This window comes from Chiroxiphia lanceolata, chromosome 12, assembly GCF_009829145.1.
Source record: "Chiroxiphia lanceolata isolate bChiLan1 chromosome 12, bChiLan1.pri, whole genome shotgun sequence".
Classification (NCBI taxonomy): Eukaryota; Metazoa; Chordata; class Aves; order Passeriformes; family Pipridae; genus Chiroxiphia; species Chiroxiphia lanceolata.
The window spans coordinates 9,987,169-10,014,686 of record NC_045648.1 but is presented as its reverse complement, the minus strand read 5'-3'; the positions used below and the strand labels follow the sequence as shown (position 1 = coordinate 10,014,686).

The following is a 27,518-nucleotide window of genomic DNA, read 5'->3' as shown; positions in this document are numbered from 1 at the left end:
ATTACTTAATTTTTGTTCTGTATGGAAGATAGAAATACTGGAAATGGACAGTTTAAACTTCAATCAGTATAGTCTGGAAGAGCTCAAGTTATTCTTGCAATTATCAAGAAAATGGGCTGCAAAGGCAATTTTCTCAGTCACCACTTGAACACAGTTATCAGATGCAGATTCTGGGATAGCATGTTCTGAAGGGTTTACACGGAAACACAAGATCCGATAACAAAAATGTGTTTGCTGCAGAACTAAGGGCTGCTCAGAGGAGAGACCTGGCATGTTTAACTTTGGGCAAAACTATGGAAACTTTTAGACTTTGTCTGCAATAGGAGAGACTTACTCAGGAGAGAAGATGTTTGTTACATCCCCTAAAAGGGCAAGATCTTTGTGCTTTGAAAAAGCAAACGCTGAGCAGAAGGCTGAGCACTCCCTGACAGTCCATCTTCCACAGACTATTCACTAGATTTTTTTTCAAATACCCAAGTGTATGCAAAACATCTGTAGGGCTGAAAATATGAAACAGGAACTGAGAGGGGCAGCAGCTTTTCTGCAGGTGGTCTGTATCGCTGGCTTGTAAGGTTTTGTGATAATAATGTAATAGGTGTTTGCCTTCTTTTGGAGGTGATTTCTGCCTTCAAAGTACCACGTTTTTTTAATGAGAAAAGTTCTTTGGTTTTATGCAGCCCACCAACTACTCTTCTCCCACTCCAGCTTCACTGGCTTTCTGCTCTGGACACCCAACAGGGAGAGCTGTTGTACAGCAGCAACTGTCTCCTAACAGCAGCTTAACCCTCCACCTCCTCACCCCTCAGCTTTGGCAGCTGTGTCCTACGTGTTATACATTACCAATGTAAAAATCAAAAGTGCAGTGACCTTAAGGTCTCTGTGTAAAATACACCAAGCCTGATACAAAAATAAACAACAGAAAGAAGAAGTCAGAAATTATTCATGTTTATACTGGAGTAAATAAACCCTTTTGTTTTTAATTCAGCTAAATCTGCTGCAGAATTTTCCACTTCACCAGCCCAGAATATCACAGAAAGCAAAGGGCTCTGCAGTATGATTAAAGTTCCAATTGTCACAGCATGTGAGACTGTAGTTGTCCTTACATTACATGATTACCAAAGCTGTAAAACTTTCTTGCTCCACCAAAACCAGGACCTTCTACATCACTCATACAATGTTCACGCTGACAAGAAGTCTTCAAAGAGGAAAACAAGAAAGATAAGGAGGAGTAGATGTGAAAGTCATTTACCTGATATCCAGTAAACTTTACTCCAGGGTTGTTTTCTATTTCCCACAGGCCTTCATTAAATCCTTTTCGCTTGTTCGACTTCCCAAACTTATCTTTATATTCTTTATACGGGAAAAGGTCTTTGGGGCCCAGGAACGCACTGCATTTTAACAAAGGTAACATTCAGAAAAGGATTGAAAACCCTCCTCTTCAAAAAAAAAATCAAAATATTAACAGTGCTAATGTTTTCTCCATTCTTCTGCTCATTCCATAATTACTTTTCCAGTTTTATGTATTTGTTTGTTTGTTTATTTATTTATTTATTTATCACACTGGCTTTGAGCTACTGCTGTGAGTCTGATTTAATGGACTGGCTCACCATCCTGATGTTTGCTGTAGCAAAATCATCTCTAGAAACAACTAAAACATGTCTCCTTTATTATACTAACTACTGCTGGGAACTGGTACTTGAACAGTTTATGAAAGGGATTATATGACGTAATTGCCTGCGATAGCAAAGGACCAAACTTCCAATCTTAGTGTTACAAATCCACAAAGGCCTAAAAATGCCATGTGAGCAGTTAAAGCATGTAAGGTGTGCCTAGGATCCATGGGCCAAAATTTATCCCTGCTACTCCAAAACAGAAAAAGCAGTGGCATTTATTATTATCTATACTGCCAGTAAGCCTGGGATCTTCTTTTTTGGAATAAGCCCCCCACATACTAAATTCTGTGAAAACACAATAAAAATGCTCTTTTCCAAAAATCTTATGATTTCCTATAAGACAAAAAACAATGGACGAATATAGGCAGATGAGTAATAGAAGGAAACAATGAGACACACAGGGTGCTTGTGGCCAAATAGTTTTTTAGACAGCACAGCAAAGGAGGGATTTTGTGCTCTGCTGCTGCCTAAGTCAGCTACGCACTGGGCCAACTAATTTCAGGCAAAGGCACCACAATGCAGGGAAAAAATAATTACCAAAGGAAAAAAAACCCAAAGTGATGATTTATCCTGCTTTTTCTACATATGTTACAGTAAAATTCTAACTTCTCCTATAAAACTGAAGAAAGCATGACTTTCTTTTTGTTGGATATCTGCATCTACTGTATTCTGTATCATGGTATTGAGGTGGGTCATCACAAGTTAAATTAAAACAGTGATGGCAAAAAGACCCCTTTATTCCCACGTGGAAGATTCTGTGTCATCAATGACTGGAGCTGAGCAAGTCCCAGTGTCCTTCACTATAATCACTGTCCTACTTTCTGGATGATCTTTGCAATTAACATTAACTCTGGTCTCCATTACCATGGAATTGCAGAGCTCCACCACGTACAACACATTTATTGTTGTAGCCTCACCACAAAGTTGGTAAGTTGCCCTTTTTTGCAGATGGACTTGTGAGGTACAGGGATTTGCCCAAGGTCAAACTCAAATTGAGATCAGAGTACAGAGGAAAAAACAGCTATCTTCAGTCTTGGTCTAATATCTTATTCATAGGGTCGTATTTCTCCTTGCTGTAAACATTATTTCTGATTAATGCCTGATTTATGCCCAGCATTTATGAATGTGTAAAGTTCCACTCACTTAAATCATCCCACTGGCCAAGAAGTTTGCCAGTGCAGAGCCAACTGGTTGCTAAAGGCATCAGATGACAAGTCCCTGAGGAAAGAACTTCCTTCTAACTGCACACGAGCATGGGATCCATGCTCAGTTGGCTCATTGAGAAATATCTCAATTTTATAACTACAAAGCCAAGAATACATTTCTACCTGAAAGCCAAACAGTGATTTCCAAACTACAGTAAAGCAAGGGATCTGAATAAATTATGTTATCTATGTTTTTTCTAATAGTAGGAGATGTCTCCCTGTCAAAAATACATACAAACAGTTCTAACACAAATAACAAAGGAAAATTGTATGAAACTTACCATGAGCTACCTTAATTTAGCTCAAAAGTAATGTATGGAAATGTTTCCACTGCCTTTTTTATGTACAGTAAACACTGAAAAACTGTCTACATCTTTGTTTGAAATACATTCATTGCCACTGGGAGAGTATAAGTTTCCACCGCTCTGCTATAAAACTAAGGAGCTGCAATCTACAGTTCATTTTTAACAGTTAGGCTTTTTAAATTATTAAGGTAGTAACTACAAACTGCTTTTCTGCTTCAGAACAAAACTGGTCAGAATTTTTCTCTTAAAATGTTTCTCAAGAATGATGTTCCCATTCAAAAAATAATTACATTTTGGTTTCTGATTTGAAAGCATCATAAGTTTATTTGAACTGCATTCTTTTCAGATTATTTTGTGACAGTAGTAGTAGACCACAATATATCAAAATATCAATTTCTTTCATTTCAGCAATAGGAAGAAATATTTTAAGTAAAGAGAGGCTATTATGAGCTTTATTAAGCAGAAACAGTCTTTAAAGATCTTTTTAAATAAAATGTGATCTATGAGATATGGGGTTTATCATGTTCTGGAAATATTAAAATTCAAAAATAAACAATGAATTTTTAGCACAGCTTCAAGCCTCTCGAACTAAAATATCAGAACTTCATTTTTTCCAGTTTTAAAGGAATTCTAGAAAAAATGTTCCCTGCAGATGGGGAAGGAAAAGTTTTAAAATTAAAGTATTTCATGCAAAATGGAAACTGTGATAATTTTTTTACATACCTCAGATATAGTGTAGAGACATGTACATTACAGTCTTGAAACTCTGTACTTTGTAGCAATTACTACAAGAACTAACTTACCTCCTGTGTTCTGATTCCTTTTGTTCCCTATGAGCTCAGCCAGCTCAGTTCTTCTATCACTCCTGTGAGCTCCATCCTACAATATCCCCAGCACAAATCTCCCAGGAATGCACATATTTTAAAGCTCTGTGAGGACTGTGTAAGACTCCAGGGTCTGCTTCCTTTCATATCACAAACCACCAAGCGAGTTCTCACACAGGACACGAACTCAAACGTGTCCAAATACAACAGCTTGATTTCTGCTATCATGGACATCCAAGTAAAAAACTTTTGCCCCTGGCTCTGAGCTCAGATGACCCTTTAATAAATTCATGCCACTACATTTCTTTACAGGCAATACAGGCTTTTATGCCTACACCATGGTACACCACACAGCTAGCAGCATTCCCATCTACTTTCAGGTTTCACTTCCATTTAACACAAATGGGTTGGGCTCAGAGGACCTATCTCTAGGCTCCCAATGGCTTCTGTCAGGATTTGTTCCAATAAAATCAGTAGAGATGATGTTATCTGCAGCGGAAGAAGACATTTTCAAAGGAAAAGATCATGTTCATTCACTTACGTTTCATGAGTCCCAAAAAAGAAGATGGGGTATTTATTTGCTGGAGGTTTCACAGCTCCTTCAGGGAGTTCATCAATCTGTAAGACAGGAAGCAGTGGAAAAAGGATTATTCCCAAAAGTGATGTCCTTCATCCAAGAATCCCTACCAAACCATGGAAGTGCTGGCCCAGGCATCCTGCAGCTCTGGGAGGTCCCACTGCGTGCTGGGGTGAGGAAGGGGAGACAGCTGCTGGTTTTTCAGGCAGACAGGTCAGACAAAGTCAGCATATGACTGAAACACTACAGGGAGACAACAGAAGACCCAGGAGAAGGCACAAAGTTTTAAAGATTTCATGGGCATTATAATACACGAGGGCAATAAAACCAAGTCTGCTTAATTTCAGTGTTAACTTCAGATGCTGCCTCATCAAAGGCACTGAAGCTCAGAGGGTAATCCTGCCTGTCTCACACAGCCACCTCAATAACTTCTGCAACAAATGGAGAACAGATGGTATCTCTGAGACTCTGCAGCTGGAAAACTGGACAATCTCTCAGTGGTTCTTCCCTGTGATGATGATGGCACAAAGTGTAAAATGCATAATGCATGCCAGGGAGTTGGGCCAGGGACTGTTCTTGCCCTGCAGCATCCTGATAACTGTTTTTGGTCACCGTGCCCCTCTGTACTCTATCTCTTCTTTCACATTTTATCCCTGGCCTCATATTTCTTAAGATACATCTGCAGAGAAGTGAAGAGAGGGATGGTGAGGGTGTTCTCCTGAGATACAGCTGGTATTAGGACAAACTCCTCAGGCTGAGCAGTGCCCTGATGTCTTCTCCTGATGTCTGAGCGAGCGTGTCGGTTGTGAGGCAGGAGGTGAGGCCCAGGACTTATTCTTGTCCATATCTAATTTTGCAGTCCTCTGAAATAGAAACAAGAGAGTCCAGGTGCCTACCCACATAAACCAGAAACACAGCACAGCTTTAAGTAAGATTTAAGAGCCTGCCTTCTCAGAAATGGCACTTCTGAGCATATGTGGGTGTATGAAATTAAGTGTCCCGAGAACTCCCTGGCTAAAAGAGATCCTAATGAATCTAGATATCCATAGGGCAGCACCAGTGAGCAGGTGAACGGTTTGCTGCCTGGTCTAAGGCAACTCAGTCTCAAAATAAGCATATCAAATCCTGCCAAATGTCACTGCAAGTGAGAGCAAAGTACTGACATAACAATGCTATACAAAATCTGCTCCTCAGCAGCGCACAGGGATGGAACCTGCATGTTTTCACTCAAGAGGCCAGGCCCACATGTGCTTTCCTTCTCTTTTGTTGCCAAAGGACCCCAAACACTGATGTCTTGTTGATTAATAAGAAACAGATTGTTTTCAAAGGATGTTCTCTTTCACTGTAAAGCATCTGCTGGCTACGTAGCTCTCAAAGGAGTATGAGCTTTTGTAAGAATTCAAATCCTTTTGGTCTTTCTGCAAGGACACTCCTTGGGGATGGAGAAACGAGAGCCACATGTGGAACTGGACTCCTTTCTGCAAAAGAAATTGATGCCTATCTTTTAGGTCTATCTGGGACATTCTCTGAAGCCTCACCAAAATCACCATTCCCCATCTCTTTCCTGTGGTACAACTCAGGAGTGTGGATGGTGGAGCTCTGGCACCCTGGGCAATGTGTCACCATGCACTCACTGCCTGGCACAGTCTGCAGGAGACAGCCTGTGATGGTCAGAGGTGTCACATGTCTTGTGGGCACAGCAGTTACCCAACTTCTTCTACCTAACAAAGCTAATCAACTGATAAATAAAAAGAGAATCTATTATTTAAATGCACATTGAAGGAAGATACATGTTGGTGGAAGATGAATGCATGCATTCACTTTTAGCTCAGCTGTGTTTAAGAAGGAACTGAAACAACATGACAGGCTTTTTGGTGTCCTCTTCATCATCCGGACTACATGGAGGAAAGACTGCCAAAGATACTATTTTAGAGCTCAACATTTTCTGACATTAGCTAGTTTTCTTTTAAGTAAGTGCCCATAATGTTGCTATTTGCTCACTATTTCATGATTTACATACAGGTATTAGACTATAAGAGTGATAAAAAGACCGCAGGGGAAAAACACCAACATGTCCCACTCTGCAAAACATTTCATGCCTCCTGAAAGATGGAAGTATCTATGTGTCAGACCAAAAAAGGCTGTGCTGGCAGTTTACCAAGTAGAGGGGTAACACACCTCCAGTGTCTGGATGCCATAGCCATCCTCCTTTTTATTACAACAAGAAGATATCCAGATACCAGATCCCAGAAAAATGTGGACTCCTTTGACTGAGATGAACAGTGTCTGCTGGGACTTGAGTGCAAACCTCATTTGGCCACTTGAAACACGGTGCCAGCTCTGGGCTGAATTACAGAGCAGCACAGTCCAGTTACTGCCTCAGCCCTTTCAGAATTTCTCATGAAATAAAGTGAACAGCTGTAAATGATCAGTAAAGGGGAGGAATGAAGACATGCTTAGTAGGGAATGCTGATCAGAAGGAAATGGGGATCTTACATCACACAACGTGCTATGCTCCAGAGCAGTGAGGATCTTCTCCTAAGTGATATCCCAAGTGGAGTTAAGCCTCCTGTCTTATTCCCAGCACTTAATACTAAGGAGCAGCACCACATCAACAAAGGACAGCACACACATCTGTCACGTAGCTCACCTTCTCGGCATATTTCTTTATTCATCCAAGTACCCCCTCTGACTGTGTCTCATCACAGGAAACCATAAAAAAGCTTTTCATAGCTTTTGAGAGTTGGCATACACACACCAACACATACATGCAGTATAAATCTGCACTAAACAGCTCAAGGATAAACTGTTACTGCTCCCACTCTAACATTTCACTTTCCAGCTGAGGTCAAGATTTTTCCTGCCTTCACTGATGCTGTTGTGAGCTGCCCAGCTCTCAGGCTTAAGTTGCTAGTACTGTGACAAGGTTGGATATGGAGCGATGGTGTTATCTTACGACCATTTAGCTCTGTAGCAAAAACTCCAGGGAATTTAGTGAAGGATGAGACCCTCTCTGCCATTAGGAAAGATCTCTCTTTCCTTTTTACCTGTTTCAGGCAAATCCCTGCATTAGAGACTGTGAGAGGACAGCTTTGTACAGTCCACCCATTCCCACAGAAGCCACCTTAGCCCTCTGTGAATGTGAAGTCCCTAAGTGCTTGTTTAGCTGCAGAACAACCCCAGCACTCCAAGATGATTGCTGCTGCTTTGTTGTAGCAGAAAGCAAGCAGTACAAGCAACCATACTGCAGCCTCCTGGTGCTGCACTCAGTCACAATTTATTCCCATTCTACAAGATGTTTTGGTTAAATATGCTGCAGATTTGGATCCAATATTTTCCCCCATATCAGCAAGATCAAAGACAGAGAGAAGGAGGAGGGAGAGAAAGAGAGCGAGCGCATGAGCACAAGAGCAAGAAAAGCATCGCTGCTTCAAACCAGGAACAAAAGAGAGAAGTGCACCCATACTAGGACACAGTGTTGCAGTCACAGAAACCTCACTAATGACTAAAGCATCTGTCTATCAGAGATCAGACTGCGACTGCATTTTGCTCCTGGAAGGAAACAAACAGATTCTAAAGTACCCGTTATAACATGCAATCAAACAGGAGCTCCCTCCCCTCCTGAACCAGAGCAGACAGTGGGCTGGAGCTGCCACAGAAATCAGTGAGAGCAGCGCATGGCGTGCAAATCTGATACGTGCATCAGCCACACCACGGGCAGCCGCTTCAATTATGGCTAAAATTAAAGCAGGTGGTTTCAGATTTCGAGTTTTATCCCCTTAGCTCCCGTTGCTGTCATCTGCTTAATGAATAACAATTGCTTTCTTTTTGCACAACCTCAGCAGAGCTGCACTGCCCAGCATTTGTTTGCCAACCAAGCAGCAGCTTTAAAAATGTAACTGTGGTTTGTTTTTTGTTTTGTTTTGTTTTTTTTTTTCAGTAAACAAATGCCAGGTTTCTAGGGTCAAGAACACAGAACAGAAAATTCACTAGACCTCTCAAGTCAGAGCAGGGCTTTATCAAATGGTGTTGCTAGGGTCTACCAGTGTACAAGCAAGAAATCCTTCAGGATCCTTACATCGTAGCTTACAGGCTAGGATGTATATGCAGCCCGAATATTTAGCTCTCGGTGGTGCTGAGTAATTGCTGACTTCTCAGGGAGTATTTCCCGCTGGCTGTCACGGGCTGGGTTTGGCAGCACTCACATTGCACCGCTCCCTTCCCGGTTGCCATGAGGTTAAGGACCCTGGGGAGAAAGGCGCTGGCTGGGTGGGCTGGACTGGCGCTGCAGAGCCATAGCCCAGCGAGAAGGACGACAACAGTGACTCCCAGAAGCACAAATCATCCCCGTGCCTGCCTGTGGGATAACGTGGCATATTCCTGACAGGCGGAGGAGCTCCCTGGGAGGGCTGGTGCAGAAACAGAGGAAGCTGCACCCCCTCCCGGGTGTTCTGCTCTGCAGAGCTCTACATTCCCTGCAAAATGGGAAACATGTCTCTCTGAGACACGGAGAAAGCGGCAGGGCTTTGTCTCTGCTTTTCTGGGCACAGCAGCTTTCTGGGGAGGCTGATGTTACTGCAGCAGTGGAGGAAGGGGCAGCTCTGTCCACCAAGCCAGAAGGGCATTCCAGATGTGTCTCCTTCCACTTGAAGGGGCAGCAGGTGTCATGTTGAATGGCATCACAAAATCTCTGTGCTGTGGATAAGCTGCTGTTCAGTAGCAGGAATGCCAGGCTGTAAGGGTGGCTTTCAGACCAGACTCTGTTCTGTTATGTTCCAACAGAATTTTACACTGAAATAAAAAGGGTATTATGCAGAAATACCGATCAGGTCCCCATGTACAGAAAAGAAAAACTTTACATCAGCATGCAGAGATGCTTATGTGGGCACAGAAACCGCAAGAACAAGTCCTTTTATTTTGCAAAAAGAGGGAATTAAAGCTGCAGAGCAGTAATCACTGATGGTTTTGACATACTGTAAATGCCTTTGATTGGCAAAAGCACACAGAAGCATTGCCGAGATCAGTATCTCCCACTGAAATCCCTGGAGTCACTGCACAGCAGTTGAGCAAAGGCCTATAGTATTTTTGCTGGAAAGAGGTTCAAGTTGCTTATTATTGCCCAACACATGCAAGCAGCTTGATCTTTTACAGTTAGCTTATTAGCAGAACTCTAGATGGATAAAAGCAATACTCTTCAAAATCCATTATTAAAATAGGCTATTTTGCTTTTCTGCAACATTTTTATTCCAATGGATTTAATATGCTTTTTAATAGCTAATGCTACTGGAAGTCAGCAGCATGGTAGTATTTTCTCTAAACCATTATTTAAAATACTGTTCTGCAAAATGTAAAATATTAATTTTTTTTTCCCCCCAGAGGATCCTAAAATGTAAAAAAAAAAAAAAAATCCCAACCTGCTTCAAGCTAAAAACTGTGACTCAGATTCTGTAGTACTTAAATTGAAGAGCAATCCAACTAAAGCTGATTGGAGAGTGCTGACTTTTTCTCATTTATCAGGACTGATATTTGAAGCAGAGCACAACTCCCCAATGTACATCACATACCTGAACTCCTAGTGTGGAATGCTGGCATATGCACTTTTTCACCCATTAAAAAAGATAACCCTGTGAACAGTGAGACTAGAAGCAGAATCCAACTTAATAAGGTGGAATTCCACAGCTACAAAAGTAAAAATTAAAAAAGTCTCTGGGCATGGAAGAGTGCCACCAGCAAAAACAAAAAGCAAAACAAGATTAAAACCAGCAGAGCATACTTTTGAGCACTGCTGAAAATGGCTGAAGGGTATCCTACAAACAGCCAGAAATGACAATATAAAGACATCAATCCTCCTTTTTTTTTTTTTTTTTCTGTGCATGCTCAGGACCTCAACAAGATAGAAGACAATGAAGGGTTAGTTGGAGTCCAAACAATGCTGGCAGCAGTGTCTCACTAGCAAAGATCAGCAGTCTTGCAGCTGAGTTCAGCCCCTTTACATCCCTAATTAGCAGCATATTTTTAAGACAGAAAGTTGAAATACACTTTCAGCAGAGCTGCTTTAATCTCCCATATGAAAATGGGGCCAAAGCTTAGTTCTGCGTGACTGGTATCTATATGCATGACTTTGTAGATAACTGATCTATTCATGTGATTCAAGTCCTCTGTGCACTTTTGGGGCTGGTGGACAGAAGACTGTCAGAGGAGGAGACTCAGGGAACACAAAGACTAGTCCTAACTCTGCCACTGGCCTCTGGGATGACCTTGCCCTCATCACTGCATCTCCTTCAGTCTCATTCTTACGAACGGGGACTATGGGACTGTTCTCCCTATAAAGCACTTGAGGTCCACTGCTAAAATGAGAGGCATTACTAGCAACACATACTTCAAGCTCTGTCAGAGTTGCATTTCAGGTTACCAAACTGTAATCCTCCCAGGGAGCACCCCCCAAAGTCAGACTGCTGCAAAACTGCTCCATGTTCTCCAAACGAAGTGTTTCCCTGCCACTGTGAGTGAAGCAATGGTGCTACCACTGGGATTCTTTTTTTTCCAGTCTGTTCCCTAAGGAAAGAAAAGGATGTGATCACACTATTCTCAGTCTGACTTTTACCTGCAATAACTCAGGGACACATCAGACAATTTTGCCAAATCAGAGAAAAGGAGAAAGGCCAAAGAGATATTAAGTTTCCCCATGTTTTGTGATAAATAGGCTGTCCAACAGAAGATGGGCAGACTAGTCCATATGCTGAGAGACAGCTTGCAGTGCAGGCTCAACCAAAACATCAGACGCTAGGAAATCCACATAAAGGCAAGCCAGAGAAAAATAAACTTCTTAAGTTTCATGGCTCACAGAATTACTTTTTATTTGTGTATGGGTGGGGAGATGTTGTTTATTTTAAACGAATATTGCCAGTTCTGAGGCATGTAGCATTTACTTTTCTTCCCTTTAAGCACAGTGAAGCTTGATTCTCCTTTGTCTGACTTATTCCTCAGATATCAAAATACTGTTTGCAATGTTTGTCCACCCAAGCAAACCAGAGTGAGCTCACTAACACCAAATGAAAGCAGTTTCTGATGACAAAATTTGGTTATCCTTTAGCATCTTAGCACAAATATTTTTGTCTTGAAATATACAAGTGTGCAAGAAATGCACACAAAAATGTGTTTGGAAGATATACAGCAAATAAAAATTAATTAACCATTAAAGACATCAATAAATGAGAAATTTTAGGGACTGGACATTCACAAACATGTATTTCTGTCCTGCCACTCTCTTCTTATAAGCCAAAGGGACATGAAAAGTCATATCATTTTCCTCCCCAAAGTGCTGAGATAAACCCTGCCACCTTCTGCATCTCATCTGCTAGAAGGAGTGGATGGATGGTATAAGAACTCTTTAGATTGCAGAATATTTTTTGGCCTTCCAATATTTATACTAGAATTTTACTATTTCATTGATTTTGTTTGTTTTTAAGAATGTTATATTCACGAGGCAGGATTTTTTGGCCAGTCAACTTGATCAAAACCTTTTCAATTAGATGCAGCTGGCCTAGAGCGTTGACGTTTGGTCAACTACACACAGGCAAATTTATACTTGAGGCTCATTTGTTCCACATATCCAACGCTCCATATTCCACTGTCCAAGCTTTTATTAAAAGAAGTGTTGCTAGTCCTTGTACTCATATTGGCACACTTAAAGCCAAAAGGTAAGCAAATTTCTGGAAGATTGCAGTCTCTTAGACTTGGCTGGCTTAATTTAACATTTCTTTTCCAATGTAATTTACTTCCCCAAAAAGTCAGTTAAAAAAATAGGATCGACACAATATTTCCAGGCTGAAGAATGCACAGCCTCCCTGTGCAGTATTTGGTCCAGCTTCCCACAAAATACACAAAACCCTGTTGACACTACAGCTTGTGGCTAAAATTGTTTTGGGTAAGGAAACGTGATCGAGGGAGATGGCAGGTCCCAGAACACACCCTCCAGTTAGGACAGGGTGGACACACATGCACTAGGGACAAAGAAGGGAACAGTGTTCACAAGTGCTTCACCTGCTGCAGCCCACGGGCTCCTGCTAGGGAGGATTCAAGCTGGAGACTCTGGAGGTTCCACTATTAACTGGGCCTTTGGGTACAGAAAACCTTCCTGCTTGTCTCCTCTGTGACCTTTCTCTTACTGTCAGTTGCAGCTGAGGGATATATCAGGGGACTGAAACACTCCTGGCCACTGAACAAGTACCTGCATATGAAAAATGCTTACTGTTAACTGGGAAAAGTACACAAAATTTTTGTCCCCTGAAAACATATTTTTAGTGTCCTGCAACCCTCTGAGTTTGGGTGCAGCAGAAGAGATGAGAGTACAAGTGTCCTACCAGTCCCCTAGAGGGAATGCAGACACAGCCAAGCATGTATTTCTCTTCATTATGCTGCTCTCTGTGGACCCACAGAATATAAAGACTCGTGGTCTTAATATGATCACACCAGAACATCTATTTGCAGGATTTAAGCAACTACTTCAAACATAAACTTCTGTCTCACAGGATCATGAACTAATTTACCCTATTACCTACCCACCTGTGTGCAGGCTCAGGCATCTGCACCAGCTGAGCTGTGTACACAGCACAGCAGCCACACAAACAGGATCTTCTGCAGGCACCGACTCTGGTGGAGGTGACACTCCAGCCTGATGCTGGGGACTGCAGAAGCACAGGCAGGCCCAGAGCACCAAATCACAGCACTTAGGGTGCTCAGGTGAAGGTGGTGGACTGGGACTCTTGAGCAGGGCAGAGGCCTCAGTCTGTGCTTTGGGGCTATGGGATAAGTCTAATCATGGAGCATCACCCACACACAGGCCAATTATTTTGTTGTGATGCAAATAACACGTAAAACAACACCATGGTTTCAATCTGGGGGGAACGAGAAGCAATGAAATCTAATTGCAAAGGCAATGAAATGGAGTGATTTGCAATCATTTTGCAAAGGCAGGCTTTCCTGTTTCCTCTGCTGACAAACCACGAACAGGTACCTGCAGAAAGGCTCAGTGTCTTATGGGCACGAAAAGCCTAACAACTGTCTGTAAATAACTGCTTCCATTGCTCCACACCCTTAGCTACAGCACAAACTATCAATTAAACACAAAGACTTCTGCTAAGATGAAACTTTTGCCTGTGTCAACTGGGCTGCTAAAACTGTGCAAAGAGATTCTTGGAGTCACAGTGGTCTCTGTGCAGCACTTGGACCCAACTTCGATATTTTTACTGGGTTTCCTTTCAACCTCTGCTCAGATTTCCAGGAGCTGTCATTACAGTGTCAAATACCTTCTTTGCAAAGTCCCTCAGTCTACGTTAAACTCTTAGGAATTTTAATCTGTCTGCCTAAAGAGACTCAGGAACAAGTTTTTCCAAGCTAAGTCATACCCCTCCCCACCTGCCTGTTTTTCTGCTTCCAAAAGCTCGGAATGAGAGTTTTCATTTAGTTTTGACCCAAAATGTGATGGTCCTGAAATTTACTTAGATAGTCCCTAAAAGATTAACAATCTTATTTATTAAAATGAACATTTTCCTAAAAAAAAATAAATAAATCTCAAGCAGCAGCTTACAGGGATGAAAGTCTTTATGTTAAAATATACAAAGCACTCCATTATGTACACGCAGACCTATGAACTTAAACCCTAACTAATAAACCATGTTAAGAAAAAAATAACTCAAATGAAAACATGAAAGACAAAAAGATGTATTTTTAGAGATGTAAGTGGCATTAATGTCAGAGACAAGATGAATACATCAATATGGTAGTGACCAGATTTGCTAGGGTGGCAGCCCATTATTATAAAGAATGTATTTTACATCAAAACCTCTAAATATGAGTCTCAGGCATGTGAATACTCTCTTTTAATTCACATGGATTAATCAGGGGCTTGAAGTTTCCTACGTGTTTGTATACTTGTAGAATGAAGAGTTACTTTTTAACATCCTTTCTTCCCATCCAGTATGTTAAGCTGAAGAGATATATGGTGTATATGTAAGTGGTTTTTATTACTCTCAAATAACCTCTCAGAATATTGAGTTGCCATGATCACAAGTGACCTACAAAACCTAGTAACTGATCTGCAGTTATGTTACAGATGTCACAAAGTTTAATACAGAATCTTCTTTCTTCCTCTGATTTTCTCTAACTTTCCTTCTCTAAACAAGACCAAAGACTTCTGGCCATCACTGTTTCTCATTTCTATACCAGACCTGAAGAGGCAACCAGAAGATTAATTTTAAGGATACAGACTGTCAAGGAACAAATTACACATGTGGAACTGTACTAGCTATTTTCCCACATACATTAATACTAAATCTTTAAAACACTTCACCTATGAATCAGGAATGGCCTCCATACTGAGCATGTTTTAAAAGGTTACCATTTTGTTTTAAAAAGCAACTGTATTCTGCAAATCAATGGGAAAAGACAATTAGAAATAAAAGAGGACTTGGTTAGTGATACACATATCTGGAGCTAGAAAGAACATTAGGGAACACTGCACATATACATTTATCTTGGTATCCAGACTGAGTGTTTATATACACCTCACACAAGTCAACAAAACTCAACGAAAAGCCTTTCAGTCAGTATTCAAAATTTTAATTCTGTCACTTGCCTTTACTTTTTAATGCACTGATGATGACACATGATGTGTCCAATCCATGCTCCACAACCAAAGAGTTTTAGCTCACACTGCTTTTACCTGTCAAGATCCTCAATTCAGTCTCACAGGTGGCACTCACAATGTCATCCTTTTCAATAAATCTGCCTTGGCACCCACCCTGACACCCCTCTCATTATACCAGGTTGCTGCATTGCTGACATTTGACAAACAAGTAAACTAACACCATCATCCAGCAGCAAATGTTTCAGAAAAAGTATAAGCTTCTCAGTAAAAAATTGTTCTTTTTGCTCCCACATCTGCTAAAGAAGCTGGCATTTCTTCTGAACATATTGCCACTAAAATCTTTATTATTATGGGCTTCTAGAAAGTTAACAGCTAGAGGCTTGATCATGCAAGCACAGCTGGGCATACAGTTTGGCAGCATAAACAAAGCCATTGTCTTTGTATGATCAGATCCCAGCCAGCACAATAACATGGCAATTATATACACAGGTGAATCCATTCATTTGTAAGGCAGGAGATGGCATAAAGCATCTTCTAAAAGATAAGGAGAAAACATTCACAGCATTTTAATGCTGAAAAGCCCCGTCTGACAAACATATCTTCTCTAATCTGTTTTCGTCTTTTAACAAGGAGTTCTTGTCATTTTACCAGAAGTACCAATTCAAAAATTCTGTTCACAATACTGACCCACTACCTTAAAAACAATAAAAAGCTCCCAAGCAGAGTCTCTCAAATAAATGCAAATAAAACAAAATATTAACAGATAGAACAAACTTATTACTGGTGATATATCTTTGCATAAATTAAAATTCTAACCTCAAGGCTTAATAACTTTATTAACTCAATACTACCTTCTTCTACAAGCTGTGATAGAAATACTGACTGTGACAAAGAAAAATAAAATTTTCACAAGAGTAAGATTTTGAAAAAGAACTCCTGATAAAAAGCAGCAAAAGGGGTACCTGAAAAAGTGCACATATGCAAGTCACCTGATGCAGACACCATATGAAAAGAATTATCTTTTGAGTTTGCTGCACCACTAGTGTCTTTCAAAAGCCCTGGTATTTGGAGAGGCACTGCAGTAAGGAATGTCATCTTTTATTTTTTTCTTTTTTAAGATGAATGTCTGCCTTCTCCCTTAGGCTCTGGTCCTACTTTATGTTTCTACAGGCACGGCAGCACACATGTAAGCAGTTTTATTGAAATCAAGGAATCTTTATGCAGTTGAACTCATTCGTTGCCTTTGGGACATGGTCTTTAGAGAGCAAACTAATGGGATAGGTATCATCTTCCTTCTGGTATTCCATAACAACCAGGACAGAAAGCCTCCAGCCATGCAGAGGATCTGTGCAGGGTTACTCCTAGAACACATGAAATGCCCAAGCCTGTGCCTCCTGGGGGATCATGAAACACAGCAGTAATGGTGCACTGCTAAGAACACAGGAACCTCGGTTCTGCAAACACTTCCATATGTGATTAATCCTGAATGAACACTACTTAATTGGATTCCAGATAATAGTGTCTGAAGAAGCCCTTACAGAAATACGAATTTACACTGGCTCAGATGGAAACTGTGACATCTGGGCTCAAAACCAACTAGCAACTAATTAGTTTAAGAAAAAGATGATAAAAACATGCCAGTGCAGTAGGACGCAATGCCTAGCATGAGATGCCTTGCCTAGGTGTATTCCCCACTAGGATCTGCCTCCCTTAACACCTTTTTCCATGTTCTGGAAGAGGCATTTGGGACAGCAAGATGGGAACCTTTGCAGATATTCAGGCAAAGACAGTCTTTTATGCTTGTAGGTGTGTATGCAGAAACATGCAGTCACTTCCCCACACCCAGTGATTGTAAACCCAATGACAACTGACTCACAGTCCTGGGTCTGTGAGAAATACAAGCTGCAAGTAAACTGACACTCAGTCTGTAAAAGGACAAGGCTAACACATCTGGGAAAAAGGACTGGCAATGGAAGAGAGAGAAAGCTGGAAGAGGCAATAGTACGGGAAGCCAGCAGTGGACCACAAGATACATTTGAACAACCAACGTGCTGCAAAGGTCAAGGCAATCTGCAGCAATCCCCACATACAAACACAGGTCCTGCCAGGGAGGGGGCAGAGAACCCCACATGGTACAACTGTGTCCAGGAGGGCGACCCAGGCTCTGTGCAGGACATGGCCATACAGGCTGGGGAACATGGTGTAGGAAGCTAAAGAAAAATACAGATATTTAGGGCAATGCACACACCAAAAGCAATCAGTGGGACTGGCGGGATTGATTTACCTATAGGGTTGAGTAACAAATTCTATCCCAAGGAATGAAGGCAGGCCATGCATGGACAGCTTCACTTTTGCAATGGGGTGCAAAACACACCCTTCCATGTCTGCTGGCTCTGGAGCCCCCCATAGCCATCATGCTTGGGTGGTCTCTGTACAAAGAGTAGGAAAGAGAAAGGCCAAACTCAAGAGAGGGAAGGATACAAACCTCCTTTCAACACAACTGCTTTCTGGCATCATCTGACATTGCTTTGTCAGGACAGCCAACCCGTGGCCCATGATAATCCAAACACTCCTCCATCAGTGCCTCCCTCCCTTGTTCCCACCCCACAGCTGCTGCAAGGGAAGATACTGATAGTGCCATAGAAAAAGTGACCCATAAGTGCCCTACATCTAAACTTTTCCCAAAGGATAAGTGGAGGAGAAGCTGGAGGAACTGCCTCCTAGTTACCAAACAATAGGTTAGAGACTAGGGTTAACAGCCAGGAATGGAGACCTGGATTCTTGTTTACTTCATGTGGAGGAGATTCCAGATGAGAAAAATGGCCCATCCTTCAGGAATTAAAAGAAGGGGTTCACAGTACCCCTTTCACACTGTAAAATATAAGATCTGTAGAGCTGAAATAAAACTAGCAAAAAAAAGCTGCTTTAATTTAATGACTTTGGATGCAAAACACATCAACATATCAAGGGAGTAACAGCAGCTACAGAATTGTTCTTTGCAATGATAGCATTTGCTCCTCTAGCTGTACTTTCCTGCTTCTCCCACCTGGATTGCATCTCCAGACTGATGCTCACATCTCTGTAAGGTCACTCCCTATGTTATTATTAAGTTTCAATATGTACTTATATTTAGTACATTTAGTAATCCAGTCTGATACGGGATTGATTCCCAGAAATGGTTTGCATTATTGTGCAATTGTGTCTTGAGCTCTCCCAGACTTAAAAGTTTCTTCTACTCCTTGCCTCAGTGTGGTTTTATTCTCTGTGTTGTAAGTGGCTTTACAGGTAGGTGCCTTCCAAGCCCAAGGGGAACAAAGTTACTGACTTTAAAGGCTGACACACTGTTCCTAGTGGACATCGGTGATACCACAGTGATACTTGTAAGGTCCCTACAGTCTGGAATTTTTTCCTTCCTCCCTGGCCCTATTTACTGTCCTGAAGGTAGGATGTTTTGTTAACTGATGGTCTTAAAGAAATTTTTTGGTGTATGATATTCCTTGCCCTGTTTTCCCCCCTTTGTTACATTATGTCTTCTATTCAAGCAGCCAAACCAGAGCTGGCAAACAGCCTCTCTCTAGGTTTTTCACATGTTGCTGCAAGGCAAAATAAACAGTTGTTTCCAGTTTGCATTGTAGGGGCTACAGATGTATGCTAATTAACCTTTCAGTCTGCTAATGGAAAGCTGAGAGATTTAAATGTACTTTTCTAAGGCAGAGACCAAAGTCTATGTACACCTGTCCTTTTTACTATTGGGCTCTGTGATGCCTGGAGCACAGTACAACGTCATCTCCTCCCTTTATGTTGACTCTGAAGGCATTTTCAGATTTCAGCAGGGCTTTACAGAAGGCCAGGAGGCAGAGATAACATCCTTCTGAAATTCAAGGACATTATGTGTCTTTTTGGAGCAGCAATGATGCCAAGGATAATATTTGGGTTGACCTGAAACCATATGAAGGATGGGGAACTTCAGAGCATGGCAACAGGAACTACATTGTAACATGGGAACTTCACTGTTTTGTTAAGATGCTGCAGTATTTACTCAAATTTCTTACCTTCCTTTTGTTTTCTAGAGCAAAAAAATTAATATAAATAAACAAACAAAACCAACCCCCAAGGCCAGGTCTCATATACCCTTCAGGCAAAAGTATTATCAAGCCTGTCACATCAAACAGTCTGAGTAGAAGAAAGGAAAACTGGAAATGAATCTGCAGTTTATATCCAGTTTTGGTATCAAGTTTAGAACTGGCTGCTACACAAATGAATGAAACAATCTCAGATGTGCAAAGCCAGTACTGCAGAGACCTTCCCAAGAGGAGGAAGCAAGGATCTGTTTCCTTCTTTAAGTTTGAGAAGCTTTACCTCATGATACTCTCGTTTGCCAAATATTTCTTGGAATCTTTCAAATAACTGTTCATTCTGGTTGCTCCTATTGTGCTTCAGCCGAAATACTGGGCCTTTCTCTGGTGATGCTGCCCCTGTTGGAGTCCAGAGTCAACTGATGTCCTACCATGGCCATGTGCTACTCCTGTTTGAAGCATCTAATCTTTTCCATGGCAATGTGTGTACCTGTGCACAGAGCAGGGATGTGTACACACACACACGTACCTATCAGAGATACAGATGACACAGGGGCAGACTTGTACCAAGGTACCTAAAGAAACAGGAAAGTACTGGTGTTCAGTTAATTCCTAACACCTTTAAAAACCTGGCTCCAGGACCTCTTCCTGCCTGCTCCACACAAACTACTTTCCAGTGTTTGTTGCTATATTTATCACTCAAATTACAGTATTACTGAGAGGCCTCAGGCAGGCTCGTTCTCCCTTCTGTCTCTCAAGTACGCAGTGGAAAGGTCTCTACTGCTCAGACACCACCATTTCAAACAGTTAAAATGTCCAACCTCTCCACATTGTCATCACTTCTCCAGCATCATCGGGAAATCTTTTCATCTATCCTCAAATGACAATTATATATACTTACTGTCAGCAACCACTTGCTTATAAGATTTTTATTACCCTAAATGCAGGAAGATTTGTTAATGCATTATTATGATGGGAAAAATCAGGAAATGAAGAGTAAAGACTGAAAACTCAGTCCTCATTTTCCTATCTACAAAAAATTCATTCCAGTTGGGGGTCCTAAAAGGTTCTTTACACAATAATAAAAAGAAGAGATTTGTCAACTAATGAAGAGGAAACTAATATTCCTCCTATCTTTTTGCAGTAGGAATATACAGAGTGACTTGACAGGCTACAGACTTCATTGAAAGGGGCGCCCTTCCTCCAGCCAAAACATGTATCCAATGATTTCCATGAGATCAGTTGATGAAAATTATTCAGTGGCTTCAAAATAAAAAGGAAATTTTTTTTAAAAAAGTCTGTACAGTAAGAGTATGAAAAACTTCAGCTGCTTATAGCCTCAAAACTTGTTAGACAACTGTCTTCATTCTGAGTTAGCTTCATTTGGACTTAAAATCGTGACACTGCAGGAGAAAATGTATTCATCTATTGTCATTTACACAAAAAGATTGGACTTGCACATTTGGGGCTAGTTATTTAAACTAATTAAAGAGGGAAAAAACCAACAGAGAGATTTAAAGAACTCAATTTTAAAGATGTTTTCCCATATACCCCTGCTGTGCTAACAACAAACATAAAACATCTTGGCCCCAAAATGATTCATTTGCCAAACAAGAGCAACTGGAAAGGTTTTACCATAAGCTATGGTTCAACTTTATATACAAAAATTACGACATTTTATGCTACAATCCTCAGATGAAACCTTTTTTTAATTCACACTTCAAACTGAATGCAGGAGGACAGAGAAGGACCATCAGCTGCTGAAGTTCCCTACTCTCCGAACACCGGGAGAATTCATGCTTCACTCCTGCTATTTTTGTTTTAGGAAATGAAGGAATTAGTACTCAATGAGCTGATGAAATCATTGAAAAGGCACTCACATTTACTCTAGAATATGACCAGGTATCTGCAAATAACAGTTTAAATGCTGTCTAGGCAACATGTGTCAACCTGGTACAGAAGGTTTAGAAAGCAAAAATATTTCCATAAAGGACTCACTGCCTTCAGTGTGCTCTTTTCTGATGCACCACAGCAGAAGTCATGGGAGTGCTCCCTGAAGAAGCCACGACCTCACCATCAGTTCCCAGGATAAGACAGACCTTTGCAGTAATCAGCAAATCATGTCTCATCTCAGAAAGGAACAAACAGAGACTGCCACGAAAAATTGCTTGCAGATCTCTGAGGACTGATGTATGAGTGAGGTACATAATTAAAAAGGGAGAGAGACTGAAGAAGTCCTGAGTTGGTAAAGCAGAAGTCACAGGAGACTCATATTTAGTAACACGGCAAAAGTGAGGTCATAAACCGGAGCAACCGAACGGGAAAAAGGAGAAAAGCACATGGTGAAGGACTGGACAGGTCCCAAATGGCCAAAGAGAAAAGCTCAAAAGACTGCAGACTGAGTTTTGGCAGAAAAACACAGAGAAAAATCTGTTGTCTATTCCTGATGGACCCTTTGAAGTTTTCTGGATCTAATATGATTTTTGTCTGTCATTCTTTGCCAAAAAAGATAAACCCTGCCAGGGAAAGACCCACCTTACCATATCCTTATACTAATACAAAAACAAATGGTCTGTTTTAAATATCAAACACTTAAAATGCCAAATCTTTCTTCTACGATGTGTTTGAGATTTTGATATTTTCAAGCTGTCGTACTTGCAATTATAACAGACCAAAGCTGTACCTGGTTATATACCTTGTACTTTATCAAATTATGTCCGAAGATAGGCCTTGGTCCTACACCTACAGCTTCACCACAATCAAGCCACTAGCTCCAGCCATACTTCACTGAACAGGATGAGCCAACCTTTAAACCCTTCCCTGGAATTATTTTAGTCCATACTTTCAAGTGCCTTACTTTCATGCCTTGTAGATGGAGGACATAGTCAACAATACTGAAAATAGGCACTCAGCTAAAAACTATCATGTAATCATTACATTTATGATGCTCAGCCCACCACAGACACTAGTTCCCATTAAAATGACAGCTTTTACTATGTATTACTCTAAGCAATATACTGAGAATTTCACATCCATTTGCAACTCTAATACATTGAAGTGCCCCAAATACCATTCTGCCATTGCTATTGGCAGATGCTTTTTAGTAGTGACATTCATATGAGGATTGTTAGCTAACTAGCAAATCTGGAACTCAAGTATGTGTTAATTCAGAGTAGCAAGAAAAGAATGGGACAAGACAAACATGAGTCCAGAAAACAGAAAATTAGCCCTCAAAGACAGTAAATGCACCTTCATAATAGTTAGTGTGACACCAACACTTTAAAGGCTATGTTGTCCTCCCAACACAGAATGTTCTAAACAGCTTTAAACATCCATATGTTTGACACTAAAATATGTTGTTTTACCTGCTTGGATCTCTTGTATTGTCCTAAACCAACTTTACCATCCCTCCACAAACTGCTTGTGTTTACCCAAATGCAGTTCTTGTCTCCCCAGCTGTACAATCCTAGATTTCTGTATAATAATGGCATCGGCCACTTATTTGGGCATGTTCTTATTTTATTGAGGTCATTACAGACTTTTTCACTGCTCTCTACAGTTGCATTAGCAGCTTCCTTCCTATTTTTAAATCAGCAGCTAATTTCAGCAACTAAGTGCCTATTGTTTCTTCAGGGTCACTCATAAAACAAACACCATTATTGATCTTTCTGAATCTACCACTAGTTTTTCCCTTTTATCTCATCTGAGTGACTATTCAAGGGGCAATTTCTCAATAAACCAGGACATCTATCCTAGATAAACTAGGGTATCTGAAGAGAGAGATTTTTCTGTCTATGTGTGCTAATACAGCTCCTATCACAGCAGTAGCCAAGCAACTCATAAACATTTTGTCTCCACTCTACAACACCTTTTTAAAGAGAAAAGTGGTGTTAACTGTCTTTTATAAACAAGGAAGTAAGACATGGGGATTTAATGCTTCAAAGGCAAAGACCACTGCAAAATGTACAATGAACTGAATTCTTATTGTCTACATTTTAACCACAATGGCATCTTCCCTCTATTTTTGTAGGCACTCTGGATACACAGTTGCTTATTTGCTGGATTACAGCAACTGATGACCTGGCCAGTTAGTATTTATTCTGCATTTTTGATGAGCATCTGAAGACAACAGACATCACAGATATAGAAAAATCATGTTAAACCAAATTGTTGCCTTTATTTCAGCTACTGTTATTATTAAACTTCGATACAATTCTTGGGGCCTAAACCCTAAACCTATTTGCTGTCCTCCAGTCACGCCAAAGGAAATTTTGGCATTGCACAGGAAAATTGATACCAAAATGCAAAGCAGCCCTTAAACATAATAAGACCTAAGTGACATGTTTCAGACATCAAGTATCTGCCATTACCGCTTTGGCCAAGCGTGGCAAATTTGGTCCCTTTAAAATTAATTCAAGACCAATCCACAAAGAAACTTTAAATGCAGTTTGACTGCTATAACACACCAACAGTTATCAGAAAAAAATTTCCAATGGTCCCCTGGCATATCATCACTATCTAGGCACTTTCTGCCCGGTTTCTCTCTCTTTACTCACAGGGATAGAAGTTGGGCTTGCTGATCTTGCTCTTGCTGACCACTGGATGAACATACCTCTAAAGAGAGGGGGTGGGAAGCTAATGGTGTAGGACTAGAGACTGCTGCCTGTGCTGGATTTGCCTGCTGTGCTGGGCCACGTGGAGCTGGATGAGCCCACGAGTGAGAGCCCACCTAGTGAGAGACAGGAGTCACTGAGCTGGGCCCAGCTCTGCACTGCTGCTGGAGCTTCTGGGATCCTTCTCTGTATGACACTACCCATGCACACAAAAATACACTGTGGATTCTGTGCCAGGTCAGTTATGTCTGTGTGTTTCATTACAGGGCAGGCAGAGCACTTCTGTCCTGCTGTAACACTTCTCAGGTTTATTAAACACAGTTTAAGAAGTTTGTCCCCAGACAGGAAATTCATGCCAAAGGTCTCAGGGATGCCAAATACCATTTGGTAGGGGCAATAACACTGCCATTTAAATGTATTGTTACTCTTATTATTAAGCTACTATATTAGCATGAAATATGTAAGTTTTTATGAGAATACAAAGATCAAACACGCTAATTGCATAATGAATAAAGAAGTAGCTAGAAACCACTCAAGGATCTGGAAACAAGCGAATCCCCTGGATAAAAGACATTCACTTAATCAGGGTATCTGAGTTGCATTCTCAACTCAAATATTTATTTTCTCCTTACTTGTATGCAATAACGTTTTTTGAGAAACAAAATACAGACTGATGCCCTCAGTAGGTTTTTCCTTCACTTAAGAAAGCATGCATCAGGCAAACCTTGGCAACCAAGATGAAGAAAAGTCTTAGTAAAGATATCATGATGGTATTAGGTCAGGCAGACATCAGCCTGATCTACCACGCAGTTGTACGTAAACCCATCACAAGTTACAGGAGCATGTTCTGTGCCTCCTGACACTCTGGTGAACTAACACCCAGTACCAATCATCCCCTGGCCTGACAGCTCTCTTCCTACCCAGTGGTAGACTCTGGGCTCTCTACAGTTTCTGCCTCTACTTGCTAAGTCATGTTAAAACTAGAGACTGCTTTGTCTTCACTTGAACTTTACATCCTGTTAGTCTGCACAAAGGAAGTGAGCAATGTGAACAGCACACCTGTTTTTTCCAAGTGAAGATGCACTTCGTTGGATATTATTGCCATTCAGATATCTATTTAGCAACCCAGTCAAAGGCTATGACCAGCTGCACAGCATATAATGATTTTCTGAAAGGAAAGAAAATGCCACTAAAACAAAAGGCCCCGTTCTGCTTGTGAGTAAACAAATGGGAGTTTTACAAAGGCTCAAAAAGGAAAGGGATTAACATGCTTAAACGTGGTAATGGTCTCAACTGTTCACATTAAAATTTTCACAGTAAATTAAACCATGACAGAGGTAGGAAAGAAGTCAATTTTCAGTGGCTCATGCTGTTCTGCTGACATAAATTGCCATTTTTTAGGTAGTATATCCACCAACTGGTATAATGATAGAATTATAAAACCACAACCCGTTGTTGATTATGTTCGGCCTTTTGCATGCTAATTTTAGTCTGCCCTGCCAAAATAATTGAGTGTACCACCTTATTTACAGGCTTCTAGATATTTAGCATCCTCTTGCTATTCTTTTTTCACCAACCTTCGCTTAAGCCTGAGGTGTTGGCCTTCCCTCCTTGTATAGTGTCTGCTGTTCAACACCACTTCTGCCTCCTCAGTTCTGCTCAGGACACCTTTCCACCACTTACACCCATCCTTTTCCAGGGTTCTCTTGTCAAGGATAATGTTAAATGTCAGTCCATCTTTACCCTGCTCCTCTGTGTTTCCCTGCATACAACACTTCACTATCTTCTTTACAGAACCAGCAACTTTCCTTGACTAGAGAATGATGGCATGAAGCACTACCCAGTCATCCCAGTAAGAATGAAGAAGACAAGTAAATACAGACTCACTGGTTGATGCCTGCCAAGAGTTCCCACAACACGTGTTACTCAGTGAGTTTACACAACAGTGACCAAAGAGGAGGGAAGGGACCGGCAGTGTTAAGTGTGCCACGGTAACAGATCCCCTGGAGAAAGCTCTGCCCTGCGTTATTGTAGCAGCACCAGAAGTGGCTGTTTAAACACAATCCAGCCCTTATCTGACCGCCAAATGCCCACGATGCCTTTGCACCTCAGTTGTATCATGGCAGCGTAAAACAAAAAATGACAAAGGCCTATGAAAGAAAGTCAACCCACTAAAGGACAAGGTGCGGCGGGAGGCCCGACACCCAAAAAGCGTGGGTGTGGAGGGGTGGCAGCTGGGCTGGGGGGCTGCCACAGAGCCAGACCCGCTTCACTCACCAAGCTGAGCTGAGCCTCCCGCGCCCACCGGCCCCGGGGACACCCGCAGCCTGACTCCAGCCCTCGCCCTCTGCACACCTGTCCCTGCCCCAGCCCGTGCTCCCTTGCCCGCAAGTCCCGGGCCCGCAGCGCTGTCCCCGCCGGTCCCTGGGCCGCGCCGGGCCGGGGGCGGCGGCCGCGCTGCCCTGCCCTGCCCCGGGCCGCGGGGGCCCCTCTGCCCCCCGGGGGAGCCGGGGGCCGGGGCGAGGGAGGGCGTATAATAAACAGCATCGTTGTCATGCGGGCAGGGCTGCCGGCTCCCCAAGCCTCCTCCCCGCGATAACAACCCAGGTACAGCCCGCGCTCGCCCCCCTCCCTCCCTCCTCTCCCTCCTCTCCCTCTTCTCCCTCCTCCTCCTCCTCCTCCTCCTCCTCCTCCCGGGGGGCCGGGGAGAAATCTGCAGATCAAAGAAAAGATGCACAATAATAGCGGGGTGGGCGCGCACCGCGGCCCCCCGTCCGGCGGGGCCGGGGCCGGGCCCTCCGGCGGCTCCGTGGCCGCGGCCCGGCCGTGCCCGCCCGGCGGTGCGGGGCGAGGGGGGCGGCGGCGCAGGGCCGGGCGCCCCCGCCGCGGTACTCACCCGGGCCGGCCAGTGCGGGTACCCCTTCATTTTGGCGAACACCAGGTCTCCAGCCTTGTATTCTCGGGGCCGCGGACGAGCCATCGGGAGCCGCCGTGGGAGCCGCCGTGTGTCCCCCCGCCCTCCCGCACCCCCCGCCCCGCGCACGCCGCCCCGGGGGCAGCCGGGCGAGCCCCCGCGGGGTGCGATGCGCCCGGGCACGGGGCGCAGCCGGGAGCGGGGCCGGGCCGCGGGCGATCCCCGATCTCTCCGGCGGCGGCGGCGGCGGCGGCAGGAGGAGATGGGGTGTGTGTGTGTGTGTGTGTGTGAGTGTGAGTGTGTGTGTGCGTGTGTCTGTGTGTGTGAGTGTGTACGCGGGGGAGGGGGAGGCCTTGGACACAACCCCAGCAGCCCCCGGTACCAGGGAGCGGGGCTGGCCGGGCGGGGGCGGCCGGGGAGCCCTCGCCCCGCGGCGGCGGCGGGCGCGGCGCTGCCCGCGGCCCCCCCGTGCGCGCTGGGCTACGCCGCCCGCGCCGCCCGCTCCATCCCCGCCGCAGCCGCCGCGGCCCCGGGAATATGGAGCCGGCTCCGCCGAATTACTCCTCGGGCAGCGACCGAAAACAGGATCTTCTTATCCCCCCCCCCTCCCTCCCCAACCCGCCCGCGCCTCCCCCCCGCGCTTTCCCTTCCTGTTATTTTCTAGGTACACAGATCGGTTTCTA

General features: G+C 42.8%; 1 protein-coding gene across 1 annotated transcript in view; it reads right to left on the bottom strand.

Moving 5' to 3' along the window:
* The window catches only part of HDGFL3 (HDGF like 3), a 37,844-nt gene extending 10,581 nt beyond the window's left edge, over nt 1-27,263 (bottom strand). Inside the window, exons 1-3 of the mRNA XM_032700351.1 lie at nt 26,818-27,263; nt 4,549-4,625; nt 1,250-1,388 (exon numbers count right to left, since the gene is read on the bottom strand). Coding sequence (XP_032556242.1) covers nt 1,250-1,388; nt 4,549-4,625; nt 26,818-26,901 — 300 coding nt within the window. The 5' untranslated portion in view covers nt 26,902-27,263. The remainder of the gene's footprint in view (nt 1-1,249; nt 1,389-4,548; nt 4,626-26,817) is intronic.
* Between the last annotated feature and the right edge of the window lie 255 nt (nt 27,264-27,518).